This window comes from Buceros rhinoceros, unplaced genomic scaffold (assembly GCF_000710305.1).
Source record: "Buceros rhinoceros silvestris isolate BGI_N320 unplaced genomic scaffold, ASM71030v1 scaffold3347, whole genome shotgun sequence".
Taxonomy (NCBI): domain Eukaryota; kingdom Metazoa; phylum Chordata; class Aves; order Bucerotiformes; family Bucerotidae; genus Buceros; species Buceros rhinoceros.
Window position 1 is genome coordinate 6,340 of NW_010422664.1, and position 20,194 is coordinate 26,533.

Below are 20,194 nucleotides of genomic sequence, written 5' to 3' on the forward strand. Positions count from 1 at the left end.
CATTTCACTCCTTGTTCTGTTTCAAAATCCATATGCTCACTGAACCTCATGGCACAGAGGAAATATCTCCCTCAAGCCACTGATATTATAATCAAACCTCTTTTCAGGTTTTTGTATGTCAAAAATGAATTTTGTGATCTCTTCTGAGATACTGAAAGCATCCCTTTTTTTTAGCTGTAATTCCTTCCTCACAGACGTATTTTGGTGTTTGTTCAAACAAAGAGTCCTTAGTCAAAACTTACGAAGGTACTATGAAGAGAGAGTTTGGGGGTTTGAGCAGATGAAGTGCTTTCCAATATAGTAGTGAGGTGAGTACTTACTACATGGATAAGGATTCTATCTTGTCTCGCTTCTGCATTTGACTTCATTTTCTTCTCTTGAGGTTTTCTGGATGTTAAGCCTTAAGAACAGCTTCTGCCAAGCAGTACCAGCTAACTCTTGGTGATTGAAAGCAGGCCATCTGCTTTTGGAGGTGAGCTGATGGCAGTTGCTCTCTGAAACAAGTAAAGGTGTGTCTAGATGTTGCAGGGTAAGGAAGCTTATGCACTGAGCTTTTTTAGTGTTGGTAGTAGATAGCTGATGGAGTGGTGAATTGTTTTCTTTATTTTGGCTATAAGTCCATGAGCTACCCAGCATGCTGGAGTGTAGTTGGGTGTGCTTTGACAGGTGGCTTATTCTTCTAGAAATCTTTTGTTTCTGTGTGTTTGAACAGCAGGGGCCTCTCCTCTCTAAACATTTCTGTGAATGAGATGTTTATGCCAACTGTTAATTGGGTATACCTGGCCTTTCAGTCTTCTGATCCTGATAAATGAAGCCTTGCAAACATGCTGGAGAAACCCAGGGGAACTGCTAAACAGAAGCCAGTGGAAAGCAATGTATAACTTCTCACAGGCCTCTTTGGGTGTTGGATTGCATACTGTCCTTTGGTCTTGCTAGGGGGGTGTGGTCTAACCCAAGCAAGTTGTAAAGGTAGCAGAAAACTTTTCATGGGAGAATATCACAGTATTGAATTGTTCCTTTAGGGAGTGATGTGTGTTTTCTAGTAACGGGATTTGGATCTCGGAGGATAGGAGGAGATCTTTTTATTTCACCAATCTCTTCCATTGTAGGCAAAAATGCCAATGGAAATGTCCGCATGAAGTTGCCCACTTCACTTCGGCACGTGTTCTCATTTACCTAAGTTCAGGTATGTACGGCTGTAGTAAGTCAGTGGACAGGGCATGTAGGCATAAGTGAGAAAGTGGCAGCCAGCGTGGGATAAATAACCCCAAAATATATGACTTCCTGTAAAAGAAGGTTATTGAAAACCATGAAGTTTGATGTGCCTCTGTGATTTTTCTCTCTCTAAATGCTTGTGAGCTGAATGATGGGCAACTCAATCTTTGAACCAAACAGGCAACAGTCTGGCTTTGGCTTCCCTGCACTTAGTGAAGCAGGATCAACATTTTTGTGAGAGAATTTTGCCCTGACGTGCTATTACATGCTGTACAGATGGAGCTGTGTGCTGCCTGTGCACCTGGCCTTGTGTGAGGAGAGTGACTAGGTGAACCACCCACTTGTCTGTGTTTCTGTTTAGAGATTATATTGACTGGCCGTTTCTGTGGCCAGGACATGGTAGTATGGGAAGAGCTGTCCCAGAAAGACCATCTCTATGAGCAGAGGTGCTCGAGCCTGCTGACCACACAGCTGAGCATCCCCCTGGAACAGCTCCTGCCGCTGCTGTCAGTGGTGCTCCCTCATTGCTCTGTCACGCGCACGGCAATCTGCAGCTCTCTCTGCTTCAGCCTTCCAGAGTATGCACATCTGATTGGAATTACCGACAGAGCTGCTCTGCTTTGTTGTTTTTGGATTTTTGGTTTTTTTCTGACAAGTATTGGTTATCTCTGTGGTCCAGGGGTTTCACCCTAAGGAAGATTGCTTTCGAAGCATGAGTCTTGCGGAAACAGCTTCTCTTTTGTCACTTGGGTACAGGAGATAGAGAACAAGACGTCTCTCTCTAACAGCAAGGCTCTAAACTGCAACTTCTGATTTTTTTTTTGTTTTTTTTAGTTCTGGAGTGACTGCAGTTCAGGTTGCTGGCCGAAGACAGTATTATTTTTTTATTAATGAAAACACCTCTAATATTTCAGCCTGGGTGGAGGATGCAATGAGAGAAAAAGAGGATTTTCCCTGTGTTTCAGATGATGTTGATAGCATTAAATAATATATATTTGCTTAAGATTAGAAGAGGTAAAATTCCTTAGGTCTCAAAAAAAAGCATCTTCACTTAGGTCAGGCAATCATTTTTTCCTTTTTTTTTTTATTTTAATAGAAAATAGGTTACCAGAAAGGTCAGTGTCTTCATGTGTAGGTTTAAAGGTTGTTTAGCAGTCTTGTAAGCTGTTTACAGATGTCTAAAAAAAGTTTTCATGTGTCAGACAGTACAGGCTAAAATACAGTTTTCAACTAAGATGCAGGAAGTGGGTTACTGACAAATACATTTTCATAAATCTGCCCTATTCTTCCCTTCCTCTTCCTCATAGGAGACATGCAAACTGACCGTCCATGGCAAGGTGATGTTCCTTTCCACAATGCATATAAAGCGCTGAAGCAGATTGCCTGGTAAGATGGTGCAATCTCCATCCTCCAGGATGTTCAAAATTTTACTTGTTTCTTACTCTGTTTCCTAGCGTCCAGCAATAAAGTGTAGCCGTTTCTGGCTCACGTTTGCAGTCAGTGGAGTGCAGCAGCACAGGACGGCTCCGTGCTCCTCTGTGCAAAGCGTGGTGTGGGCAGTGTTTCTGTCCTCCCAACAAGCGAGATTGGGGAGAGCAAAAAGGGTTTCAGAAACTGAAACAGCCGTTGTGTCTGCTCAAGAAGGAGAAAAAGAAACTGCTGCATTTACTTCCTGAATAGAGGAAGTAATGTATGGGTGAGGGACTTCAGTACTGCTAGAGTGGACGTTGAATGACCTGATAGCCCAGAGAATAGGTTTACAGGGAAGGGATGAGTAACGAGGAGAGATGCCTGCAAAGCTAGATGCTCAAAATCAGTTCCTTAATATGGCTCAGGGAGTGAAGGACACTGTGGGCTTTTGATCTGTTTCTTCAGTTCTACCTCATGCCACCAGGATGTGCAAAACTATTTTAAACAGCTCATGATTTTTGAGCCTAATCTCTATTTTTATCTTGGAGGGTAGGGGAAGGATGGTAGCAATAACTCCCTTTGCTAGTGAATGATCACCTTTCTTCTCAGGCATCGGTTTCTTTTTTTACATGAATATTTTCATAGTGATGGTATGACTCAGTCGAAAGAGGCGGTGTTGCTAGGCAGCACTTGGAGCACTTTGCAGATGCCATGTGATGGCAGTAAGCTGCCCTGTAATAATCCATCGGTGGCAGTATTCCTGGCTGAGGTTCCATACTGCACAAAGAAAGAAGCATCTCCGACAGAGCAGATGCTGCCTAGCAACTGCCACTGCTCCCCGACCGGCCTGAAATACCTTCACTTAATTGTAGTGTAATTTTGGTAATATACAAAACCTGAAGTGTAACAGATTGCTTTCAGTTCCGAAGTATATATTTCTTACTCAAGGTTTTGCATAAAAGCTCGTGAAGACCATTAATAAGGTCAAAAAATTCTTTAGACCTGTTCTAAATCATGTTTTTTCTTTAATCCCTACTCTTCGATTGTAATGTTTGGATGGCTTTTAATCAGCTTTTGATAATCTTTTTTTTTCTGTGTGTGTATTACATTAGTGCCTGGCAATTCCAATCGGATTAGAGCCCTTTTCTGTGTCATGTGTACCAGTATACGCTGCAAGAAATGGCCCCTGCTGCAAAAACCTGGTGTTCTGTTTGGGTGGTTGTTTTTGTAGGGCGTAATTGGCGCTGTCCTCTCCTTCATACCTAAATTCTTCGTATTGACCATCTTGCTTAAACAGCAGTATGTTTTGGAAGTACTGGACTCTGCTTTGTAAACGTACTTGCTGCATATGGCCCGGACCTGCAAATTAATTTGCTTGTCTCAAATTCATTTCTAGCAAATAATCAAAACCCCCACCCCAGATTAATCATTTAAATACTTGAAAGATACACTGTGAAGGTGAAAATGTTCTTCTAGGTATTCGTAGAATAAAATGAAAATGTTTTCATTCTGATTTCCTTGCAGTTCTGCTCCCTTGTCAAATATCATCAGAGTCTAACTCGGCAATCTGAAGCTGCCAGGTTTAATCAAGCAGTTCCACAAAAATGTAATCATACTGGCCTTTAATTTTGTTTAAAAATGTGAAGGGTTTTTCCTTCAGAAACTATTTTTTGGTTTCCTAAATTATTAAATGCACAGTTTTCCATTTTTGCTGGAAAAACATATGCAGTTCTGAGAGGGGCTCAGACTGGAAGGTACAGGGTGGTGTGGAAAGTATTAATTCTTTGCTGCCCGTAGGCGTGCTTGCGCAACGTGGTTGCCTCACAAAGAGGTGAAGCTAAATCTCGACTCTCTCTTAGCTGTCTTTCCCTCTGTGGGGTAACTTGTATCAGTGTTGGGTTTTTTTCTTGCATGCAGTGGCTTAGAAATGTTTCCCTCTCTGCCATGTGTAGGTACAAAGGATCAGTATCTGTCACCTTTCTTGGAAAAGAAATTATTAAGAAAAGGTAGTTTGGAAAATTCTAAAACTGTAAATACTGTGGAGTGAAAGGATAAAGATTGCTCACTCTTTTTATTTCAATACAATTCCCAGAGGGCATTGTTGGTGCAGGATCTGAACAACTACAGATGCTTTCTATATGGAGCGTGGAGTTCTGGGGTGATGTGGATGTTGAAGCTGATATAGTTCAAAAACATTTGGGTGGCTCTGTAGAAGAAAAAGTATAGAAGGTGCTATTAAATACATATATGAAATTAATACTAATAAAAACTTCTGCTTTAGGTAGTCCCAATCCTCAGATGGCTGAAGTTGGGGAAAGCTAGATCCTTGCCCTGTTCCAATACCCTTCCTTCACCTCCTCATTTTAGCCTCTATTAAGGAAAGAGCATTGGATTTAGAGTTGCCTTTGGTCTTGCCTGCTACAGTGACTTTAAGTTATGCTGCAGGGAGCCTTTATTATCATCTGGGTGTTACAGGGAAGAAAATAAAGTTCATCTTACTCAGCTGTTAAAACTAGCTTATATGTTTGATATTAGACACTTTAAATAGATGGATTCATGTGAAAAAGCATTTTAAGGAAAGATACATCCTTATTATAACATTAATTTATAAGTCTGAAGTAGTTACTATCTTAATGATTAATCAAATCAGTCAGTCTCAGGCTCAGGGATTGACTTATTCCATGGAAACTAGTAGTAGTGATAACTAGGAGTTGAATGCAAAATCCATTACGAGGTGTGGTGACATTTAAGAGTTTGTGTTTACACAAAGTAAATGTGAACACCACATTTCTAGCTGGTTTAATAGAGGTGTGAGTTCAAAATATGGTTCTGTGTTAAAGTGTAAATTACGCCATCAGCAAATGAGAACTTTGGCAGCACAGAACACAATTCTGTGTCTGCTCAGTGTGGTGATAAATTGATAGGATGTGGAGCTAAGTAATTTGGGTTTAGAGCTGTGCTTTTCCTGTGCATCATCCTTGCCGTTCCTTCTGGGATTAGTTTGGGTGAAGATACACGTAGGGCGTGATCAATGCATAACCTGAATATCTGCGAGCTGAGTGCAGTATAAAGCAGTTGCAAAAACTAAATGGCATACTTTAGCCTGAAACACCCTTGTTTTGCTGGTGTCATCCAAAAATATTGCAAGATAGCGGAATTTTAGGAAGGCAGAAAAATAATAATGAGTTGAGAACTCGAATAAACTGTCTCAAAGGCCAAGATTTGTCTTTTGAAGCCATGAGCAAACAGGTATGCTGAAAGTTTTCAAAATTATGATCATTACAGTGGAAGGAGTTTAAGAACTTTTTGTTTCCTTTGTCACATTGTGTAACTAAAAAAGACCCAGTAAAACTTAAAAAGACATGTTCACAGCCGATAATATGAAATGTTGTGTTTTTTTCCCCTGGAGCTAACCAAAGAGGTTATTAAATCTTGGCCTCACCAACATCTTGGGATAAAGAAAAAAAATGTGTTTTAGCATATTGGATTTGTTCCGGCAGCAACAATTTCTATTGTGGAAGAGAAAACATGAGAAATAAATAGTAATTTTAAAAAGCCTGATTTTATGATTAGAGAAACATAATTTAGATTTGGAGAAGGAAAAGGGGACAATGTAAACATGAAAATCTCTTGAATTTTTTTTTCTCAGCTCTCATTTAAATAAATGCAGTTTTCATTGTTATGCCTTGGAAGGTGGGAAGGGATAGGGCAGGAAAAGAGCTCCGTTCCTTTAAGAAAATAAACAAGTTTCTTATGGGTTGAACTGATACTTTATATTGTAAATAGAACATTATTCAGTGTCAAAATATTTTTGTAGGCCTTAATACAATTTGTAGAAATAGGTTGAAAAAATCAGGAAGTATATGAGAAGGCGTGTACCTATGCCAGTTGATTGTGCTGCAAAGTGTGTGTGTGTGTGTGTGTGTTAAGAAAAAATGGTGTTTCAGGGGAATGAGCAGCTGGGTGCTGCATGATCTGTATGTGGATGTGTTGTGCTGGACAGCACTCTGGCATTTTCCTGTCTTGTTTTGGGTTTTCCCATTGTTCATGTAAAAATGTGACGCCTTTCTGTTACTCTGTTTATCATGTAATTGACTTACTCCATTAGAGGAGAAAAATGGGCTGTGGAAGCACTGTGACCCAGGTGAGACTGGGTGGGGCCGTTGGGTTGTAGGAAATTGAATTAGAAGGATTTACAGAAGGAAGATAGATTTTAAATTATACCGCAGCGGAAGTGAGAACAGTTCTGCTGTTTAGGTGGGCACAGAAAGCAGTAATGACACACATGAACTCTAATTTAGCCTTTCTCTGATGGTGAATTGTATTCTCTGTTTTTGCCATAAGTGTTCAGATGTGGTCTCAAATCAATAGATAGCTCAGGCTGTGACTCCATAACAACAGTGTGAGAGGGATCCCAACAGTCCAGCCATGTACCCACCTCATTCAGTGTCCTGCCCTTGACCGAGACCTGGAGCAGGTGTTTACAGTATAGTGGCACAGCAAGATAAACATATGGGATGCTTTCCCGAGACTTAAAGTGCTTTCTGGGTCAGGGACTTGCTGTGCCCAAGGTGCTGTACGCATCCATTATTTGCCCTATTTGCTTTTGAACTCGATTTATTTATTTTTATTACCAGCAGCGTTTTGTGAGGAGTTGCACGGTTTATGCTCTGTGTGGAGAACCACTTCATTAAATAAAGTCCTGAATTCTTCTCTGCTGTTTCATTTGACAGTACTGTTTGTTGTACTGGAAGAGGTGATTAGCAAATGCTCCCTGTTCACCTTCTCCGTGCAGCTTGCCAATTACACTCTCTCCACCCCTTTCAGCTCCTGGTCCTACTGGTAGAAGAGTTCTGTCTTGGTTTGTTATGCAGTCCTTGGTATCTTGTCTCACTTCTTTCTACCTTTCCTTATGCTGTCGCATCCTTTTTACAAAGGGGAGAACTGAACGTGGGGTACTTTTTGAATTTTATACGGCATTGCGGGTGATGGTGTCTTCCCTTTTCTCCCAAAGGTAGTATTCTGCCGTGATGGGGTGTAGTAAGGGCAGTGGTGCTTGAGGGTGGCTGAGCACTGAGCTTATGACAAGAACTCTCAATAACATGCCAGGTTTTCACTACGTGTGGTAATAGCAAAGGCAGAGACGGTCATTTTGTATGTGCGATGAGGGTGGTTCTTCTCTCATGAAACATCATGTAGATGGTGTACAGCTGCCAGGTCTACTTGCGGTCCGTCTGCAACTGTTCATTACCCTAAACAGCTTGAGTGGCTTCACAGATTTCATCACTTTTCTAAATGATCAGCTTTTCTGGATCACTTAGAAATACTTGAAATGGAAAAGGCTCCAACAGCGATCCCCCTAGAGCTTGCTGGTCAATCTGTCTTCACTAAGAAAACTGGCAGCTTCTGTTTCCTATCTCTTTGCTAGTTGTCTGTGCAAATGCCTTCCCGCTTTGTCCCAGCCAAGCTCAGTTTCTGCATGAGCTAATGGCAGGGGCTGTTTCAGAACAGATTTCATAAAACCTACGGGATTGTATCAGCTGGATCTGCTTTGTCCATAGAGCGAGCAGCTCCTTTATCTCACACACGAGGAATCAGTGAGCTGTGCAAAGGTGTATTGACCCTTCCTTAAGGTGTCATGTTTATCTGTGCACCCTTAATCTTTTGAAGCAGTTTCTCTTGCTGCTGGTGACTTCCAGTGCAGCTGCTAATATGTCAGGGCATGTCCATAGGCAAGAAAGACATTTCTGAATCTGTCTTCTCCTTTGTCTTTGGCCTCCCAAACTGCTATTCCAATGTCATCTCTTCTATGATGCACTCCCCAATTCCTTCATACTGTCTGCTAGAGCTTGAACTAGGTCTCTCATCCAGCAAATTGCAGAGGGAAGGTTTTCTTTTGCTGCAGCCCTCTTTGATAAGGTTCCAGTACCACGGTTAAGGAACCTCTGACCTTGAGATGATTCCTAAAAGTTGCTGGAAGTCCTTTTTCAAAGCATTACTCTTTGGCAGAATGCTGGGCTTAACTGCTGGCCAACAAGATGTTTCGTGAGGGGAAACTATGGCTCCCTTGTAAACCTGAATGATGGCAAGGGGATTTAAAATCTGAAAATAGATGTTAAATATTTCAGTAGTCTGTCCTGGAATCCAAGAGGGATTGTTCAGATCTATTAGCTGGTGGGTAAAAGCTTAGCTGTATGCCTATTTTGATGATGCATTACTTCTATATTCTGGAGACTGGGGGGATGACCCTTATTATTCTGTGTTTCCCATATACATTTGTGTTCATATTTTTCAAATAATACTGCTAAGGAGAATTGTGAGCCTAAAAGTCACTGATACCGTTTGGTGTATTGGGTCATTTTATTTGGGTTCTACAGTTTTTCCTGACTTCCATTTAGAGAGGCTGGAAAGTCAACTACTCTTGAGATTTGGCTTCTCTTATTTAGAAAATATCTGTATTGCTATTCATATACTCTGTTGATTATTAAAATTGTCAAATAGAAAAGACTTCCATAATTTATTGATAACTACAGATTTATCGATGAAGGAATTAGATTTCATACTGCTGTGTTAAGAATGCGGAAAATGAGGCAGAGGTTATTTTTGTATAAGAACTTATTTTCTAATTGAGAATGATCATCCAGATTGTATCTACAGCTGGTGGGATCGGTTCATTTCTGTTGTGTGATTTTTGGTTATTCTTTTTTTACTGAAGCTGGCCTAAGAACAGAACTTTGGCTGTAACAGAGGAGTACTCTGAATTCTAAAGACCTGATTACGTATCGATGAGTAGAGTCCTTATGTCAGATGTTCTTTGTGTGACCGGTAGAATCTCTTTATAAATGGACATTTTGCCTCTATAAACTACCAGATCTATTAAAATTACTTCTTTTAAGCCTAAATACATTGAAGTGGTTACTCTTGGCCATATTTTAAATGTATTGTATCAGCAGTTGAAAGAACCCAGTACTCTCTCTTCCTGGTACCTTCCCTTTAGCTTTCATTCCAAACGCACTTCTTAGTGTTACATAATGGACAAATATTTGATGACCGAAGACCTACTGGTTTCATCAAGTCCAGTTTGTTTCCTATACCTGCTCTTTATTCAGTAATTTAGTATAATTGTCACAGGAAGCTGGCTGTTGTTTGCCAATGTGAAACTTGTGATGTGGTGTTAACAGGCGGGAGTGCGGATTATGTTGTGTGCATTACTCCAGTTTGGAGCCAATTCTTACTTTTCTCCTGTCTCTGATGTAAACGAGGATTTAAAACCTCATTTAACCAGCGGTGAATTTTGCTGGGCTTTATAAGCTGCAAGAAGAGTAGAGGTTTGTTTATGGAATTCCTAGTTTTTTCCCCTTTAATTAAACACTGCATTGAGTCTCACTGTGGAAGAGCAAATGTGACGCTTTTTGGTTCTTTTCATATTTTGATTAAAATCTTTCTCATATTACTCTTACCTGTGTGTGTGTGTGGCCTGTGTATTTAGTTTGCCCTTTCTTGCCCTTTCTCTTTATGAAATCTCTATAATCTCAATACAGGTTGATACTCTGTTTTATTTTGGTTGAGGTTTTTCCTCTGCTTTTCTTACTACTTCTTGGAAATTCAACGTTCGAGCAGCACACCTTGTGGTAGATGGTGCAGATGATAGTCCTAGTTTCCATGGCGTTCTTCTCCTGGATTTCAGACTTTCTGATTAATTGCTATAAGTTCTGCACACAGAGTCTTTAGTCATAAGGGATTCAGGGGCGTTGACATAAAAGATATTCAGGAAGTGGATGAAATAAATGCAGCTCCATCCCATGGGAACATCTCAACCATAGCTGGAGTGTTGGCACTTGAAGGGGAGTCTCTTAAACTGGAAAGAAGGACGGTGCCCACTGGAGGTCACTATTTCCACTTTTGGAATTCCACTTGTAGTGCTCCAGTGTGTCTGTAGGTGACATACAGGACATCCTCTGTGGCTGAGCATGTATTTACTTAGAATAAGGTACATGAAAGATTGAATTAAATCTGCGTCTGGGTGGGTTTTTAAGTGCTGATGAACAGGCATTGAGGCAGTGGTGGGGTACAGACCTTATTTGCAAATCATGCTTTGTTTTGATATGTGATGTTTTGGGTAACTACACATGTCCATATCCCCATTGTATTTTGATAAATATGGTTAAAGAATGTATCATTATACTCAATGATATTTTCTTAAAATTTATTTTTAAAATGGGGAGTTAATACAATTTAAAAAATTACTAAATAATATTTTTGGAAACATTAAGATGGATTCTTACTTTACAAGTTTAATGAAAACTAAGGATACCTAGAAAAATATTTTAAGGTGTGTCATGTTAGTGCTTATGATGGGTACAGATTCTTATGTATTGTTTTCTATATCTACCTGAATATAATAACGTATGGTCAAACAGGGCTTTTGCAACATAGTAGTTGCACAGATGGTATTTGAATTAGCTGGTAGAAAGTAATTCCTGCACTTGCCTTCCTTTTACAGTCTTTGCAGTTAGGACTGCCTGCTCCACTGATGAGTCGCGTAGTAGAGTAGGAACCGTGAGGCAAAGAAATCTTTGTGTGTTATATGGATTGGGGTCGGTGATTAAAGTGATCACAAGCCTTGTTTAATTAAAAAATCTTTAAAAATACAGCTTTTGTGTTGGTGCTGAGCTTAATTTCTGATAAGGGCTGAAATAACAATATCTGATGAGAGAAAGTTGGCTGACAGGTTTTCTGGGCAGCTATGTAATAGCTATTTTTATATCAGGAGTGAGCTAAAGTGCTATGCTTAGAAGAAAAAAACTCACACACAGATTCAACCCTCATATGTCTCTCTCTGTTTTTCCCCACCCTCTAGTGATATGCAGCTTCCGAGGAGCTGTACCACAAGGCTTGGTCCTGGAACTAGGTGAAACTGTCCAGATCCTGGAGAAATGTGAAGGTAAGTGTGATGTCCAAGAAGGAATCCCATTTTCTGTTTAAGAATATACGAATAGCTTAATCTAGCAGATTTTAATTGTTTATAAATCATGCTGCATCAAACCAAAGCACTTCAATAAAACCTAATCTGACCCACTTTCTGCAGGAAAGGCTGAGTGCTCTTGGCACTAATCCAGTCTGATAGGGGGTCAGTGTGTTTTAAGTTAACCATCTGTCCAGAAAATCTTGAACCCTGACCTGATTGTTATATGTAATTGGGTCTTACAGTGAATTTTCATCATGTGAAGTACGTAATCAGTATCTTTTTAATATATTTTCTCAGTGTTACTGTTATGCATTTTAATTATCAGTGTTTATTATTTAGAAATATCTGAACACATGAAAATAATTAGTTATGGAATAGATTAGCAAATCATTTGCGAGCAATGCTGGAAAAAATGTAAAGAATATGGGTTGGGGGGGGTTGCTTTGCATTTATTTTCATGTGGCTTTTTGTACCTGAAGGAAAATGCCATTATAAAACGTTATAACTGTAGTTCTTTCTTATGTGGCTGGAGGTGTCTGCATGACTAAATTGAATGTCCAAGTCTGCTGCTTCACTCACATTAATAGTGTGATTGAAGTTGCTGTATTTAAAAGAATTATTTTTACCCTAACGTTCAGAGTAAGTGAAAGGTGTAAAACATGTCTGTTGAAAAGTAGGTTGAAAGGATATAGTATGAGAATGTGTTTCACTATAGTCTGAGGTGGGATAAGGTAACCTTAACCCTGAAGTGTTAAAACAAAATCAAAACCAGACCCACAACTTTGAATTCCAAATTAACATTCCACAAAGCTAGGTTTGATTTTCTGTTTGTTCAGTTTGCAGTGTTTTTTTCATTTCTGGTGTTAGTGTTGCTGTACAGACCTTCTGTGTGTTTGTCAGAGGGCTGCTGCTGTTCTCGCCAGCCTAGAACTGGCTTTTGCCCTTGATTTTTCTTGTACTCAGGTGTTTTATTTGTTTACCTACTGACTTAACTCCTCATGAAGGTGATCTCTTACATGCTGATGTTTCTAGGAAGGGAGTAGCTGCTTCACTTGCATTTGTAATAGTTCTCCGTTGAACTGCGGTTTGCAGTGCAGTAGTGACATTTAAGCCATGAAGCAGCATGCTGTAAACAACACCTGTAGTAGTATTCCAGCAAATGATAATGTTTTTTAAAAATACGTGTGGGATAGTGACATAAGTTTTACTTGAGCACCAACTGTTGACTGCAGTCATTCTGCCAGGTCTTGTGAATTAGTACATGGTACAACTCTGGAAAAAAATCACTACTTTGCATAGGATAGTGTAACGCTAAAGTAAGACAATGTATATGGCCGAAAGCAGTCATGATGTTTTCAAACCATTACTGGTAATCAAGGAAACTTTCAGACCTCTGGGAAATAAAAGCACAGGAGAATGTTGCTTACAGAAAAACAAAAGGCTAATCCAGTGTCTCTTTCCAAGGGTATAGTAATTAGGCTCTGTACATTGCCTTCGCCAGTAGTTCTGAAGAGGATTCCTCAAAGGCATTTGATGCCTGTCTTCAAATTGCTGAGAAAGGAGGCCCTCAGACAGAGTGTTTTCCTGGGTGGAGGGATGTGTTTGTATAGAGTTTTTGGGGGGTTGTTTTAAGCCCTCTATCCTGTCACTTTGGTTGAGGTGCCTTTACCTTGGACTTCATTCGTATAAAAAGATTAATCTTGATAATAACATCTGGAACTCCACAATGTGAAACTCAACTGAATCTTCAGATGGTCTGTCCTACAGTTCTTGCATGTGTGAATTATTCAAAAAAGCACGTGAAATGTGCAAAGTAGATTCTTAGAACAATAAAAAAAGCTGTTTAAGCGTTCTTGTCTAAGTGGTTGTTAACATGGTCCTTGGTTTGCCCTGCAAATTCCAAATGAAACATACCTCATCTTCTGCATTATTTGCTGGGGATTCTTTTGACCAGACAAACTAGATAAATTAATGTTAACCCATGCAATTAAGGGTCACTGCAGTGAGAGTGAGCAGAAGATCTGTTGCTGTTTCAGCTTCACTTCTTAGAATAGTTTGTGCATAATTCTGTACAGCAGGGACTGTGCTGTCTGGGTTAAAGGGATTCACAAACACAGAAACCTTACAGTGATGGGAAAAATTATTTGAGAGGCTCACTGAAGAACTCAAAGCTGACAAAGATTCAACTTACTACAGCTATACTTCTGAATGTGCTTATTTTTAATCATAATGATTTATATTGAATAACTATTATTATTACAAAAGAGTAAGTGACTGGTGTAAAAAGCAATCTCTGTGTTTAGAGCAGTGGAATGAAAGAGTAGGAAATTTCCTCTGTCAAGTTCTCAGGTACCTCTGCAGCTGAGTTCTATATGGATTTGCAGAGTGAAGGAACATATGCAAACAGAGAGAGAGATACACACACATTTTTGTCTCTTTAAGGCTAATGAATCTGAATACCAAATGATAACACATTTTAAAAATGGTTCTATTGTGATTGTCTATGCATATTTTAAATTAAATGCAATGAAATACATAAATATGGATCTTGTTCATGTGCTTGAAATGGGAACTTTGGAATTTCAGTTGATCCATGTGCCTGACATTCTGTGTGTTTTCATACGAGACCATAAATGTCTAGATAGCTGTTTTCGAACTCTACCTGCATCTGACAAACACCTCCCACTACGTCCCCTCCTCCCCAGTAATTTGATATGATGGGGTGCAAACCCTTGGACTTAGTCTCTGCTTTTCCTCTGAAGCTACCAAACACTTCATCCACATTTTCACCAGACATTATGCTATCTCTAAAGCATGTGATGTTTACTAGGGTGGGTTTATACTTACTATTTGCATGGAGGAATCTAAGGTCCTCCAGCAGTCTCACTCCAAGGTAACAAATACTACCTTGCCTTTCTCAGCTTGTGTTTCTCAGATTTCCCCTCTCTTTGTTCCACTCTCTGAGCCCTTTCTCTTATGATCTTGCCCCTGAGAGAGAATTGAAACAGTATGTGGTGTTCTCTGCTTTCCATGCCACGCACTGAGGAGGTGTAAGGGGGTGGCAAGAGTATGTCACCAGTAAATGCTGAGAGACAGATTTTTCTCTTGTCAAGTGACAAAGCAGGAACATACTCTTTGAAATACACGTGGACTGCGTGTTCTGCAGAGCACCCTGTTTTTCAGGTCATACAGCTATCACCCTGCAGCTGGCAGTAGCTGTGAGTAACTAGTGGCATTCAGAGTAAATTTAAAATGTCTGCTTTTTCCATTCCTTTTTATTGCATGGAGCAGTTTTCTTAAGATTAAAAATGATACAACTTCAGTGACTTCATTACCTTCAGACTATTAGATATTCACTGAAGAAAAGAAATATCAGCTGATGCCTGAAGCACCAGTTAAAATGTTGTTATCTTATCCATGCAATTTCTCATATCCATACAGGTATTTATTTACATGGTTTTAATGTGTGTGTATGTTGTTAATAGTGTTCTTAAGCCATGCATGTAATATACTTAAAAGTTTCCCTCCGTTGTTCCAGCAATGACAGCATGGTCAAATGAAGCCTTTCCAGTATTTAAGACACTTAAGTAGCAGCTGTAGCTTGCAGTAAGTTCTTTAATTAAATTCTTGAAGAACTCGGCGTGCTTGAGAAGTGGTATCTTTGCCACGCTTCTAAGTTGTACCATACAGATGAATGAGGAATCGCACATCAGACTGTCACTGCTGCGGGAGCAATGTAGGTTCCTTCAGCCTCGATTGGGAGCTGTCCTGTGGCTGGCTGGGCCCGTAATTTGGGTTTACCCTAGAAAGATGTCTCCAGTGAGATATCCCTTTTCCTCTTTTCCTTTTCCCTTTTTTCCTCTTTGCCTTTTGTGGAGTATGCCAGTGGAACTGAAGGTTCATGAACCCACGCAGCTGCCGTGGAAGATGTGGCTATTCAAACTAGTCTTTTGGAGCACAGGAATGGCTTCTTGATGGCCCTCTATGTGGCTAACCCAAGAGAAAACACATTCTATCCCTTCTGCTTTTGTTGTGGCATCCGACTGCATTACTGGCATATTCCTGCGGCTCTGCTGGCATGAGACTGCTCCCTGACGTGGTGCTGGCAGCCTGGGTTGGGTATTCATCTGCTGCTTGTCCTGTCCTGGCACTGCTCAGAGCATCAAGCTCAGAACAGAGTGGTCTTGGCATTCAGTGGTTTCAGCATCAAAAAGCTTTTGCTAAGAACTGTTACCATCCCTCTTCTGGGTCACTCTGAATCCTTTTAGCTCTGCACAGCAGTTTATATGCAGATTAAAAGGTAAAAGGAATTGTTTATTGGCTGGTATATGCAAAAAGTAGTTTTCCTCCAGATTAGAGACTTACTTGCATTACTGCAAAGTAAGCTTTTTCTTGTAGGACAAAGAAGGTTCGAGTACTTGTAGCAGATTCCACTGTCAGTGCTTTCTTTAAGAACCAAGTTTAGCTTTAGGACTTACCATAAATACTTATGTCATTTATTTTTAGATTCCCTTTGTCAAGAAATTCTATGTGGAATTGTTTTTTTCCTACAGTCTGCAGCTGATGCAACTTTATTTAACCCGGATATTTGAGCTTTATTTTTCTGAAAAACAGATCAATACTTTTAAGTTAGGACCCTTTTGTTTTTTTTCTATTAAGTGGAAAAAAGGGACAAGGTTTTTCAGATTTCCACTTAACAAGAGGTCTGTCACAAGGAAAAAGGTTATGAGGTGGCTTTTAGAAAGACTATCCTGTTTTGTTCAAGGCACATTCAAATAAAGATCAAAAAATGTTGGTAGCTCTTCTAATTGCTCAGACTGAAAGATTGAGATGTGCAGGCCTGCCCCAGAGCCCCTTTTGCCATTTAACTAGGATTGCACTACTGCTGAGACTTCTGAGTGTGATATACCTCTGGACAGACTGTTTTGATCTTTGTCAAAGAGTGCGCAGGTTTCTGTAATAGGGCTGCCAAGTTTGCCACACTGAGAATTTCTGTATGTACAAGCAGTTGTAGGTGAAAGAGGTGTTATTTATCAACACAGTTTTTTGATAGGTTATGGTGGTATGTACATTCACAATGCATTTTTCTGTTCTGCCTCTTCGATTCCAGGTTTCAGAGGAGCTAAGCAGGAAGCCTAACACTTCTTTGAGCTGAAAAAGCCCTAGAAACAAAGGGAAGGTCAGGGATGCATTCTTGCATATACTGCTGAATAATTTAGCTTTTCTTAATGGCCTGCAAGTAATCTACAGTGTGGATATATGTATAGACTATGCATTTTGAAGAAAAAGTTATGAGCAAGTGGTGGTCTTAATGTGTAGCATAATTTTCATAATTTTCCATTTGTTTTTCTCCAGTTTTATTACCGTGAAAGTAGTTCTTCTTGCAGCTCTGGAGGGGTTATTTGCTGTGTAGGGTAGAGCTGTTGATCAGCCTACTCTATGCTTTTCTTAGCTTGCACCAATATCAGTAGATGATATTGAAAAAAGCAACTGTAAAGGATTGTGTTTTTTCCTGGGTTCTGTGTTTCAGCCTGGGAACATGTTTGGATGCTGTGGTGGGCTGAGCTGGAATGGATTCCTGAGACGTGGCTGTATGTCTGCTTGGTGTATCCACTGCTGTGTGCAGTAGAGTCCATGGAAAAGCAAAGTTGGAATAGGGCTTTAAGATACAGTGACTTGTCCAGGACCCTGGGATTGATATGATTCATTCCATATTCTTCTACAGTTCTTGGATTAAACCTTTGTCTTGGGCGTACTGCGAATGTAAAGCTCGAGGTGTTCAAACCCGGTTGGATTAGTGAAGTGTATGTAATTCCTACACTGCCAGATTCTGTTTTACTGAGGCACTATGTCTGGCATACTATCAGTTTCTTTAAAACAAACAGACAAAAAGCTTTACACCTTCATTCATCAAAATGTATCATGTATGTGGCTTTGTCGTGACAGATGTATGTCAGACGTACACCTCAGCGCGACAGGGAAGAGCAGTCCAAATGGCCATGTTCATCCCCAGCTTCTCACAAGCGCTCAGGCCTAACAGCGCGTTCTTCAGTTGTTACTGTGCTGTGGTGTAAGCTGTCGGCTCGTCTGGTGCCTGTCTTCCTCCATCATCAAAGAAAGAAAGAAAAAATTTGCTAGCAGTGTTGTCTGTATCATTGAAGGAATTTTTGCCCATTCTGGGATGTTTTCATCACTTTTTTATCTACTTTGTGATATAATACTTGAAATTGATCGGACTCATTTGGGATATGTTTAGCATTCCCCTTATCCTGAGTAGGATGGTGCTTAGAATGGTGCTTCTAATAGATTAATTTTTGGTGTTTTCATAGTAAATGATGTTACATGGTGTGGGGTATTCCTTTGGGTGGTTCTGGTCAGTTGTCCTAGCTATGGTCCCTCCAGCCTCTTGCCAGTCCCTAGCCTGTTTGCTGCTGGTGGCACAGGAAAGCCTTGATGTCATACAAGCACCGTTCAGCAATAGCCAAAATGTTGGTGTCTTTTCAGGAGTGCCTTAGCCACAGATCCAAAACGCAGCACCAGACAGGCTGCTGTGGAGAGGTTATCTCCATCCCAGCCAGACCCACAGTCTGGGGATTAATTTTTTTGAAAAACAGTTAGAATTTTCTGTCTTCCTTTCCCCAGGTCATGCATTAGGTCAAGCAGTTTGAGAGTATTCTTAGCTGCCAGAAAAGGAATGGGGGGAGACTTTTTGGCAGTGTTTATTTTAAGCAAATAGAGTCACGTTTTACAACTGGTGAGCTGCTCTTTCTATTGTATCTTGTGTACGTGGAGTGGAGGAAACTTAAAACAGAGAAGGGTCATTCTAAAAATATTATACCACACTGAAAAAGAAGAGGGAAAACCAAGATCTGGAGAGCACAACCTACAAGATTAAAGGGAAATGTACCACTTTTCAAATTTATGAAAGTACCTGCCAAAGGGAAATTGAACAAAATGTTTTCCATATTCTCCAAAAGAAAAAACTCCAGATTAAGATAGCGGCAAAGAGAGTTCAGGTTCTAATGAAATGGGATGTCTGGTGAGGATTTGTTGTCACTACTTGACATAAATATTCTGGATTTTAAAGTGCTGGACCAAAATGTTACTGCTACGTGTAGTTTTCGTGGCCAGGGTTAATTTAATCTGTGGAAGAAATTTCTAGACAGGTGCCTGTGCAACACCACCACTTTCAAACTGGTCTGTGTGGAACTGCAGAAATAGACTGTTTCCTTGGAATACTGTGCAGAAATATCTTGAAGTGCAGGTTTTGTGGAAGTTGTGTGGATCATTTTCCACAGGCAGGGAGCGCTGAGTTACTCAGTCCTGATGATAAATGGTCGGCCACTCTCACGGGCTAACATTAGGTGAGGAGGTGTTTAGAGACTTCACTCGGGTGAGCTGGGTGATTTCTGTTTTTTACAGCTGTGTAAACACATACCTTTTGAGCTTTGAAGAGCTGTTTTGGGATTGAGAACAGGAAACTCAGAAATAAGGTAGTTTTGGGAAAATGTGTTTCATCTCCTACCCTGAACGTCTGAATCGCTAACAGATACCTGCTTTATCAGGGTTTGTTCTAACTTCTGCAGTTCTGTTCACAAACTTAGACAAAACCTCTTTTATCCATATGTACACAGAAGTTCACCATTCTGTTTGTCTTAAAGCTTAAAATGTGGGTTTATTTCTAAGGTACAGGGTCTGTGAATGTAACAGCAGCACACTCTGTTTAATATTGGTAACAATGAATCACAGGGTAAATGCATTTATTTTTTCTGTGACCTTAAAAATATGTAGCATCTGTTACTCAGAAGCAGGTGCTGCAGACACGGTTGTGTAGAGTTTTAGAAATTACTCATTTCAAGGATCTGTATGTGTTGTTTGTGCCTGTGTGTTTACATTGATATGACTGCCACAAAGTTTGATCAACTAAAAATGAATGGAAAACAAAGGTTTATTTTCTAATATAAGCAATAACTTAATGGGAAAACAAATCTTTGTGTTATGTCCTATCTTCATAAGGAATTTGTGTAATAAGAGATGGATTTTAACTTTTTTTCCAAACTCAGATTTGCAAATGTCTTGAATTCATCAATTTTCTTTTACAATGACTCAGATTTCCTTAGGAAAAAATAATTCACGATAGCAGGCTGTCTTTAAAACAAAATCGAGGCCCTCTTCCCCACTTCTGAGGCTCTAAATGAGACTCGTGTGATAATTCACACAAATATGAAATTCTTTTTCTGGTAGAGACAAAATACGCAGTTACTTTGTTCTGATCTTCTCTATTCCCCATAGCAACTTCCCAACATGTTTTCTTAGTGCTCTTAAGTGCTGGTGATACTGAATGATATCTGTCCTCTGTAGAAAAAACAGAACAAAACCAAAACCGCACAAAAGTGGGAAGTTGCTGGGAAAATTAGAAGAATTTTATGGAAAGTGGATTTAGATTATGTAAAATTGTTGGGTTTTGGCAAATTTGGTTGGTTGCCTGACTGAGCACTGGGCTGCAGTGGGTAGAAAAGGGACACGCAGGAGGTTGAACTTGCTGCTTTTGTAGTAGCTGTGGCATTTGCCCATAAATTCCTGATGGCCAGGCCTGCTCTG

At 40.0% G+C, this 20,194-nt stretch overlaps 1 protein-coding gene across 1 annotated transcript in view; it reads left to right on the forward strand.

Annotated features, from left to right (window-relative positions):
• Positions 1 to 11,485: 11,485 nt before the first annotated feature.
• The window catches only part of DOCK3 (dedicator of cytokinesis 3), a gene marked incomplete at its 5' end in the record, with an annotated part of 177,954 nt that continues 169,245 nt past the window's right edge, over positions 11,486 to 20,194 (forward strand). Inside the window, one exon of the mRNA XM_010140114.1 lies at positions 11,486 to 11,569. Coding sequence (XP_010138416.1) covers positions 11,486 to 11,569 — 84 coding nt within the window. The remainder of the gene's footprint in view (positions 11,570 to 20,194) is intronic.